We start from the raw sequence: 10,332 nt of genomic DNA on the forward strand, positions 1-10,332 counted from the left end.
GGAGTCCTTTTTGTCCTCCCTCAACCAAAACCCTCTTCTGGAGAGTTGCACCCACTGTGCTGAGTTTAGGACCTCAACTCAACCAGGACTTTAGACCTGAATGGAACATCCTCACTATCAGGGGCAGAGATTCATTAACCAAGGTGGACTATTCATTCCCTGCCATGATGTTCCCACTATTTCTAAAAAAACATCTTCCAGCTCCATGGGATGCCTGTAAGCCAACGGCTCCAACTTATATCCCATTCCTGACTTCTAAAGGTGGAGCTACATGTCTTGTCAACCTATTACCCAGGGTTCAACAGACAGATTAAGCAAGATAACTGCGTCTTCCTCCTGCCATTGGCTGAGTTTGCCTATAAGAACTCAGATTGTAATTCCCCACAGCATGGTCCTTTCTATGGATTCCATCCCTGCTTTCACCTGATCCTGCTCATCATCGCACTGCCCCCACCACAGCAGAGTTAGTATGCCACGTGCCAAAGATCCAGGAGGGCCTCCAAAATCATCTACAAATGCCTTTCAGACTAGCACTGCTCTGAGCACCCTCATTCAGGGTAGGGGATAATTTATGGCTGTTCACACAACATTTTAAATCCATTGCTCCCCCTCCAAGTTGGACTACCAGTACTCGGGCCCATTTTAGATCATGGCACATATCAGTAGCAGTGACTTTTCAGCTGATGCTGCTTGAAACAATGAAAGTCCATCTTGTCTTCCATGTTTTTTACTGAAACTCTACCTAAAAAATCCATTCCTGGGCTACTCCACCACTCTATCCCCACCTGTTTTAGTCCAAGGCAAGGGGAGTATATTAAGGAAGTCCTTGACAGTAAAAAGGCAAGAGGTAAACTCCTTTCTTGTTGATTGGCAAGGGCAGATCTAGAGGCAGTGGCATGACTGCACCTCCATTTCAGACTGAACCACACTTTGGGAGCAACAGCCAGTGACTTTAAGTCCCCCAAACAAACAAGAATCCCTCTCCCTTCCCTTCTATGCTCAGAGGCCTTCCCTCTCTTCCCCTTCCCCCGTTCTCCTGCTTGCTGCTGCTGTTTTCCATGCTGTCCTGGGGGTAAGAGAAGCTGCAAAGCCATTCCTGACCACTCCAGCTAGGGCAGGGGCTGGGCGCCATTGGGGGACAGTGGCAGTGGCGGCAGAGGAGGTTCTCCCTCCCTGCCCTGTCCTCTTGGGAGTCAGAGTGGGGAGGGAGAAGTGCCCACCCATCACTGCTGCTGCTGTCCCCAGCTGAGCCTGGCCTTTGTGCAGCCTAGTCTGAGCAGGCAGGAACAGGCCTGGAGCATCCCTCACAGAGGGGAAGGGGAATGGATTCTTACATGTTTTGCGTCTTACAAGTCCCCAGTTCCTGCGTTCATGGTGTGGTCTGCCTGCACCAGTTGTGGGGAGGAGGCTGGGTGCAGGGAATGCAGCCACCTCTGCAGTATTTGTTGTTGCTCTTGCACTCCCTTTTGCAAAATCATGGATCTGCCCCGGGACCAGCAGACTGTTCATGGAACCAGCCAAGAATGTGCACACCCTGAGTTGGTCTAAGCCTTCCACTGCACATACTTGGAAGGGTTTGGCTTCAGTCACCCAGAGGGTGTTCCAAGAGGAGGGGATGATGTTATGAGCTGAAACTCATTTGGGACACATCCAATCCTAGGCCCAGCTGGAAGTTATCAGGCAATTGGGCCTAGTCATCTCTCAGAAAGAGGGGAGGAGGGCCCTACCCACCTTGGCCTATTTAAGCTCTGCCTAGACAGCAGCAATGTCTTGGCAACAGACCACTATGTTGTGCCTCTGGCCTGCTTGAAACTCCTAATTCTGACTCTGTGCTGTGAACCTTTGGCTTTGACTCTTTTGCCTCTTCCTGATTGCTTGTATCTTTCTTGGACCTCCTGGCTTGGATTAACTCACCTTTTCTCAATCCTTGGCTTGCTGTCTAATACTAGCACTGATACCTGGCTCTTGAACTTGGCCTCCACTCTGGTAAACACCTGACCTAGAGTGATCAGCTTTGACTGCCTTCACCCTATTCAACCTTTACAGTTTGCATTTTAATGTGAGGATCCTGGGAGACATAACGGAGGAACCTGAACTACTGGTGCAGAGCAGGCAACCATGTATTACAGGGATAGCAGAACCATGATGGAATGGCAGTCAGGACTGGTATTGAAGGATACGTACTGTTCAGAAAGCAGAAATGTAGGTAAAAGTAGTGAGGTAGCATCTTTTGACAATGAAGTGATAGACTGTAAAGCAGTGATTCTCAAATACAGTGCCACAACACCCTGGGTGCCTTGAGATCCTTTTAAGGATGATGTGGTTTGCCATGCAATTAGCACCCTTAGGAGTGTGGATACGATTTACAAGATAAAGCCAGAGATTTAAAAAAAAGGAATTAATAATGTTAAAAATATTCTGATCTTGTGTAGTCTTCCTTAGTTCTCTGCAACAGAAGAATTGCACTATTATTTTTCTGTTCACAAAAAACAAGTGGCAACAAAGAGCTGCCATTTTCTGAGGGGTGCCTTGAATCTAACGAGATGGTCCCTTGAATCTAAAGAAGTTGAGAACCACCACTGTAAAGAAAGAATACAGGATGGCTTGGACAAAACAGAAATTGTTTGGGTCAAAATGTCTTTGGAAAATGATGATTAGAAAGATTCTATCTAGCAGGTAAACTTGCAGTGTCATATTTGAATATGGGCAGAAATCTGTCATGCTATTAGAGTAAGAAAAACTCTCATAAATTAATTCATTATGTGAAATTAACTTCCCAGATTCTGAGTGGAGAACAAAGATCCAGATATTCTTGGATGCAAGTCAACAGGTGGTTTTTTCCCCCACCAGTATCACTGAACCAACAAAAAGAAATATTAGTTTATACATGGTTTTGACAAGCAATAAGAACATTAGAAAAGAGCTGGTCATATAAAAATTACCTTGGATCATATGATCAGCAATTGGTTTTGTTTAAATTAAATGTCAGAATAAAAAAAGAATATAACTGTAGCTAAAGTCTTTTATTTCAAAAGGACAAACTTTGATAACTTAAGGGAACTAGTTACTGAAGGCTAGTGAACAAACAAGCTATGGGACTTGAATGTGGAGAAGGTGCCTGGAATTTTTTTAAGTTACTAAAACTGTCTATGGTTTTATGTCAAACAAAGGGAGGAAAAAACTTGTTGGAAGGGCTCCACTGCTAACTGAATGGATAACCACTTCAAAAAACACATTAGCTGTCTAGGAATGGGAAAAGAAACAGGTCTGATCAGTAAAGGCAGGCATGTTTTAGAGGTCGAGGAATGTATGGATGAAGAGAGAAATGTCAAATATCAGATTGAGTTAGACCTGGTAAAAGACATTAATACAAATAGCCATAGATTCTTCTATCATAAATAAAAAGAGAACAAGGATAAATGAACTGGGGCCACTCCACAGCATGGATAGAGTAGAAATTTATTTAGATATGACTCAAAACTAAATGAATCCTTGCCTCAGATTTCAAGGATGATCATAGTGATTTAGGGAGACAAATACAGGATGGATAATGCACTCAAGTGCGAGAGAAGAAATGATTTAAATCCCAGAATTTTGAAAGTACTGTAAATGAGACAACAGGTCCTGTAACAAGTATTTTTAACAAAGTCATGAATGTGGGAGTAAAAATATGGTCAGTGGGCTGGGGGGTATGACTTATGAGTAAAGACTGAGAGAACTGAGCTTATTTAGTCTACAGAAGAGAAGACTGAGAGGGGACTTAATAGCAGCCTTCAACTGCCTAAAGCGGGGTTTGAAAGAGGATGGAGCTAGACAGTTCTCGGTGGTGGCAGGTGGCAGAACCAGGAGCAATGGTCTCAAGTTGCAGCAAGGGAAGCTTAGGTTAGATGTTAGAAAGAATTTTTTCACTAGTTTTACTAGGAGGGTAGTAAAACACTGGAATAGGTTACCCAGAGAGGTGGTGGAAGCTCCATCCTTGGAGGTTCTCAAAACCTGGCTAGACAAACCTTTGGCTGGGATGATCTAGTTGGGGACGGTCCTGCTTTAAGCAGGAGTTTGGACTAGATGACCTCCTGAGGTCAACCCTAACTTTTTATGATTCTATACGATTCTACGGGCATTTATACACCTACCTTTTCTTTTGGTGACGCACCGGAGATCTGCTGCTTCACGTGAGCTGATGTTCACTGCGCTGCGCAGCGTGCAGTTGTATAAGTGGCGAAATGCGCGTCAGTGCAGAGAAAATGGTGGTGGTGCAGTTTTGAACTAAAGCACGTTTGAGGTGTTTTAGTTCAAAAGCGCACCACCACCATTTTCTTCATGCTGACGTGCAATTTGCCACTTATACAACTGCAAGTGTTGCAGCACCGGGCACTTCTCAAAGCGTCTGGTGCTGCAGCACTCCATTTTTGATGTTTGTAAAAATGTGTAAAAATGTCCTATGATGCTATGTGGTTCTGGCTCTCCACTGCACAAATGCAGCTCTGTGTAGCTACATGCCCTGGACCCACACTACCACCCAGCCCAGCCCAGACTCACACTGCTGCCCGAATTCAGCCCCAAGGATTCAGCTCAGGAGGGGCCCCTGCCACCTGGATCTAGTCCAGGGCCTGGGGTGAGTTTGACACCCCTGCTTTAGAACAAATGTAGAAGAAAACAATTTAGAAGGAAATAATACCTAAAGACATGAAGGTAAATAGAAAATGGGGTTAAATGTGACATATATTTAACACACGTGGATTGCCCCAGACTATAAAACAAATCTCACCTACTGGATGACAGTTCAGTAGAACATTTATATGGTGCTACATGGAAAATAATTTAACAGCCAGAGATGGAGATTAGTCAAACTATAAGGTGAATAAGGCACTGGCTCAAAGGGAAATGGAAATATTTTCTATTTAGAGAGCTCATATCAGGGTGGAGGGATGTCACCAGTGCATTTCCTCAAGGATTAGTCTTGGGACTGATCTTGTTAATAACTCTCAGACAAAAGATGGGGGAGTGCTGATAAAATTTGCTGATACAGAGTTAGGAGGCATCATCCTAGGATTATTGGTCCTGACACTTCCCTACTGAAAATATTAATGCAATTGTACAAGGCACTAGCAAGACCTCGTCTAGGATATTGTGTACCTGTTTTGTCATCCATGTACAAAAAAAGATGAATTCAGATAGAAAGATGCAGACAAGAGATCAAGGGACTGCAAAGCATACCATGCAAGAGGAAAATATAAGGGTGTAAAGAGCATATCTACACTGTTATTTAGTGGCATCCCCAAGTCCACCATTTAACCCAAGCCCATCGACTACTTAATTAAAAAGCCTTTAGCTCACCCCACTGGCAATCCAGCCCACCCACAGAAGCTGTACTGTGTATCAGAGTCTGAGGTCAACCTTCTTCGTAGCATACCATGCCCTGGAGCGTGTTCAAAACTCACCCAGGTTGCAGGCCTCAGACACAGGAAATCCGCCAACAACTGATTTGCAGCTTGTCTCTCCCCTAAATATAGTCTCTGTTGCCCACAGGAGAGACAAGTAGTTAGTAGACTGATTTCTAGAAAGGCTCTGCTTTAAGAACAGAAAGCTTCGTCAAAATCTTCTAGGAATCAGTTAGCTCACTCCTTGTCTGTCCTGTGTTTGGACTATGGCAGTGGTAAGATAATGAAGTTGCAGAGTAGGAATTTATGTAGCTTGGGCTAATTAAGCATATCCCTCAGTATTGCCCTCAGGGGTGGGCAAAATGCGGGATCCGGCTCCATTTCCCAGCAGCCCCTGCCTGCATTGCTGCAGCCAGTTTCCATGGAGTCCCCAGGAGCAGCAGGGCTGTGACAGTGAGGTGACAGGGTTTCCACGAAGACTGGCCCAAGCAGCGCTGGCAGGGTGCATGGATGGGCCGGGAGCTGCTCTGGGGCCGGGATTATATAGCAGTGACAGTACGGTCCAGAGCTGGGGCAGAGCTGCAATCCACAGCTTGCACACCCCTGCCCTGGGTGTGTGGGCAGAGGATTGCAGCTGTGCCCCAGCTCCGGCCCATGCTGTCATCACTGCATGATCCTGGCCTGCGCCCCAGAGCAGCTCCCCACCCAGCCATGAGCACTGCTTGGGTGGGTCTCTAAAGAAATCCTGGCCCCCTACTATCATGGCTCCACCACTCCTGGGGGCTTCATGGAAACCAGCTGCAGCTACACGGGCAGGGCTGCTGGGAAATGGAGTCCACTGCGGTCCAGATCTGGCCCTGTGGGCTGTACTTTGCCTGCCCCTGTTATAAATAGTAGTACACCTCTAAAAGAGTTTGGATTCTTTAGCCTACTGATACAATGGCTGAGAAGGGATATGATATGTGGTTATCTATAAATATGCAGGGAGTGAACACCAGGAGTAGACATATTAAGGCAAAGGACATATTAACATGGGAACAAATGTATATAAACCGACCATAACAAAAACTGTATATCAGGGGACAGTTTCTAACTATTAGAGCAGTAAGTTTCTAGAAGTGCCTGCCCATACAAACCTTGGTAATAAAACAACCAAATGTATTTTAAAATGGAGAATGATAGGTCTGAGAAATCAGTTTGGTGATGTGGCTTCATGTGATAGCAGGGACCTGGATTCGATTCTGACCCAGAGGCTCCCATCTAGTCCAGTGTTTGCATGATACTTATACCCAAGGATCTTAAAGCACAAAACATATTAAAATCCTACAGTATCTCTCAGATAGTGTAAATGTTCAATCCTAGGCTGTAGTCCTAGTCCCTCTCTATCGTGATCAATGTATCATGATCAATGTATTATATGAAAATAGAATCTCTCTTGCTTTATTCCTTATTTCATTGTGAAAGCCATAATGATCCATGGTCTGTGGTATCATGAGAAGATGGTGGCATTAAAAGACTGATTCTGATTTCACGTGTGAAACAAAACTCTTCATAACCATAGTTTTGCAGATGTCCCTCAGCATGATGTACAAAGAAAGGCAAACACTGGCATGGTGGTTGCTATGTAAAATGTATCTGTTGCTTTTTGCAACGCATCAGCATTTCAAAGTTCATGTAAAAAAAGAGTTAATCCCATCCCTTTCCTAACTTGAAGGTTTATAGAGATACTGAATCACTACAGTGTAATCCTGACTTCCATTTAACTCTCTGAGCTATCTAAAGGTCATTTATGCTTCTGGAGATTCCAGTGACCTGTGCTTTGCTAGGAAGACTTCAGTCCTGAAAGCTCCTGAATTCTGCGCACCTGGACCTCCTAGTTGTATAAATGTCCAGTTTGAGAAAGGTTTTGAGTGTCCCCTGAGCTCTTTGTAACATGGGACATTTTCTGGATAGCCTAGAGCTATTTTTTTCTCACTTAGCATTTTTAATGTGAAATATTTTTCTGGCCATTGCTAGATGCTCAGTTAAATTACTTATATTTAGTTGTCTAGTTGACTTTATGTGAGTAAATTATAGAATTCCATAAGCAAATACTATTTGTGTTCTTTCTTTTTCAGACAGAAGAAAAACGGTTTATAAAACATTTACAGTTTACCACCTGGCCAGACCATGGCACTCCTAAACTAGCAGAACAGCTGGTAAAATTCATTTGTTACATGAAAAAAGTTCATCAGACAGGACCTATAGTTGCTCACTGCAGTGCTGGGATTGGAAGAAGTGGGGTTCTACTATGTGTAGATATTTTGCTGAGCTACATAGAGAAAGATCTGTGTGTAAGTATATCTAAAACAGCTGGTTATAAATATGATGGCTGACTATTTTATTGTAGGAGAGCTTGGATCAAATTCACTCCTTGTGCAATTTGATTCAAATAAGTCCATTTTCAAAAGAAACTTGATTTCTGATGTTGATTTTGGCCTTTAGGGATAACAATTAAGAGTAAAATATTTATGAAAGTAAAAACTCAAAGATTTCCCACTAGATTTTGTTTTCTCTTTGTTGATAACTTTGTTCTTTTCTGACAGTTCAACATCAAACAGATAGTGAGAGAGCTGCGACATCAGCGCTTTGGCATGATTCAAACAAAGGTAAGGTCTCCATAAGGAAATCAGATTAGCTCTTCATCAAAGGCCCTGCTTCAGGAAGGCCTTTCTGAATTCAAAGGTGAAATGCCATTGAATTCAATGAGAGTAAGCATGTACCTATGCCTACCACCTTTATTCCTACTGAGTAGCACCTTACTACACGAGTGTCTTCCCTAGATGTGAGGTATTGCTCAATGTAATTCTAGTAGAATTTTGTCCTTATTAGGGAATGGAAATAAAAGCATAGGAAAGTGATCTTTAGTGTTGTGTAATATGCTGCAGTCACTACTGACTCTTGATTTTCATGCTAGGATAGAAAGTATTTCCAGGATTTAGGGCCAATTTTGTACCAATCTCTACTAGTTACTCCTTATTTTAAAAAGGAGTAACTAATAGACTAGAATAGTTGGGTTTCATAAGTCTTGCCCCCAAAAAGTGCAGCTTTGAAATGAATCCTTGGGATGGAAGGGCAGATGAGTGCCCTGTTAGCTACTACTAAGCTATCTCTGCCCCTGACAAGTTTTCATATATGACTATTAAGAGATAAATGAGCTGAATTTGATGAGGATAGCATCACAGGGATGGAGGGATGAGAAAATTGAGAGAGTAAATGGAGGAAAGCATATAGATCTACTGCAGTATAATATTTAAACATGTACTTAGATACATCTATCTTATGGACAATGCTTTAAGCATTCTAATATTATAAAAGCCTTAGTCCATCTGTCCGTAATGCTTTATTTGCACTCTTATTGGTTGTCTTAAACAACCAATCAAAGTGCTCTAAGAACGTTCTGGACAGAAGGCAGTGGTGGAGCCATGATGAATCATGACAGCAGGGACCGGAGGGGTGGCGGGGAAGCGAAGCCAGCACTGTTGGCCTTGCCCCTTCCCGCCCTGCTCCTTGGAGGCAGCTGCGGGTGGAGTGGGCCCGGACCCCAAGCAGTAGTGTGTGGGGAGCGGCCCCGGGCCCAATGCAGCGGGGGGGGGGGGGGGTGAGGAGGGAGAGAGAGGAGTGGGCCCGGACCCACCCCTTTCGCCCCTCCCTGTCATTCTTGATGGGCAGTTTGCTAGTGTGCCTATAATGGAGGAAGCACTTAATTTGCATTGACTTCAATGGTCTTGAGTATACTCAATGTGCATTTGAAAACTTCATGTGCATGTACTTAAGTTCTAAATAGGAAGGCCTTCCTGAGCCAAGACTTTATGAATGAATGGGAAAAAAAGGAAGGGCAGAGTGAATGGGGAAAGGAGGGGAAAAAAAAAGAATAAATGCAGAGAGGAGAACAAAACCAGTGAGTTAATGGGGGAGGGGAAACAAAAGATCTTGAACACCCCAAATTTCATGCAGCCCTAGATGATAATTCATCTTATGAAGGTGTGTCCAAAGCAGGAGCTTCAGGCAGCTCTGCACCCTTTGCATACATGTACCGAAGCTGACAGAGTGACTCTGTGCTGGTTTCTCCACATGTCCAGGATCAGTATCTATTCTGTTATGAAGTTGTGCTCAAAGTCCTGCAGAACATTCAAGCCATGGATTCCCATCAACTGCAATAAGTACCCCTGCCATAGCTGTTCATCTTGGAGTCCCTGCATTACTTCATTCTAAAAGGCTGTTAAGCCAGCACAGAGAGGCGCTGTACTGAATATATTATACACCGTCTTACTTTCTACACTATTAGATTATGATATTTGAAGCATTTCTAAATCAGCATAATGTGAGCTAAATGTCACATAGATTTTGGCTCTATATATTGAAAAATTCTCAGCATCACGATGCCACTATCGGGTTATCACAGACAGTAATTCGGATGCTCTGCTTTGCAGCATATTGGTGGCTAGAACAACAATGTTGACTAGTGGCAAAGAGATGACACACCTTATGAAGGACTACGACTATGATCAACTAACTTTTATTGTAAAAAAGGCAGTTAAAATGCTCCTGTACCATGCATGTAGCAAGTGGAAGAAACTCTCCCTTAAATGTCACTCTATACACTTGCTCCTTTATTTTGTATCTATATTCTCTATTCCTAGCAATGCTCCGAAGTGTTTGGAGTCAGTATGTTTGCTTCTGGTAATATGAATAACTTAGACCAGGGGTCTGCAACTTTTATGACCTGTGGGTCATAGCTTACAATCTGGCCTCCGCTCTGGGCCACTGATCCCCTGCTGTTTCCCTAGCTCACCATTCTCTCTCGTATCCCACCACAGTCTTCACTTACTCTGCCACAGATTTCTGTGGCCAATGGCCATGCTGAGGGACAAATTCAGTGGGGAGGGGAGAGAGCAGGTAGGACCAGGCA

General features: G+C 43.7%; 1 protein-coding gene across 4 annotated transcripts in view; it reads left to right on the forward strand.

Annotated features, from left to right (window-relative positions):
- The window catches only part of LOC102370105 (tyrosine-protein phosphatase non-receptor type 20), a 136,096-nt gene extending 126,179 nt beyond the window's left edge, over positions 1 to 9,917 (forward strand). For all 4 annotated transcript variants that reach the window (XM_025213588.1, XM_025213547.1, XM_006014766.2 and 1 more), the window contains 3 exons: positions 7,499 to 7,714; positions 7,967 to 8,029; positions 9,503 to 9,917. In XM_025213588.1, coding sequence (XP_025069373.1) covers positions 7,499 to 7,714; positions 7,967 to 8,029; positions 9,503 to 9,583 — 360 coding nt within the window. In that variant the 3' untranslated portion in view covers positions 9,584 to 9,917. The remainder of the gene's footprint in view (positions 1 to 7,498; positions 7,715 to 7,966; positions 8,030 to 9,502) is intronic.
- The last annotated feature ends 415 nt before the right edge of the window (positions 9,918 to 10,332 follow it).

Source organism: Alligator sinensis, unplaced genomic scaffold (assembly GCF_000455745.1).
Source record: "Alligator sinensis unplaced genomic scaffold, ASM45574v1 scaffold264_1, whole genome shotgun sequence".
Classification (NCBI taxonomy): domain Eukaryota; kingdom Metazoa; phylum Chordata; order Crocodylia; family Alligatoridae; genus Alligator; species Alligator sinensis.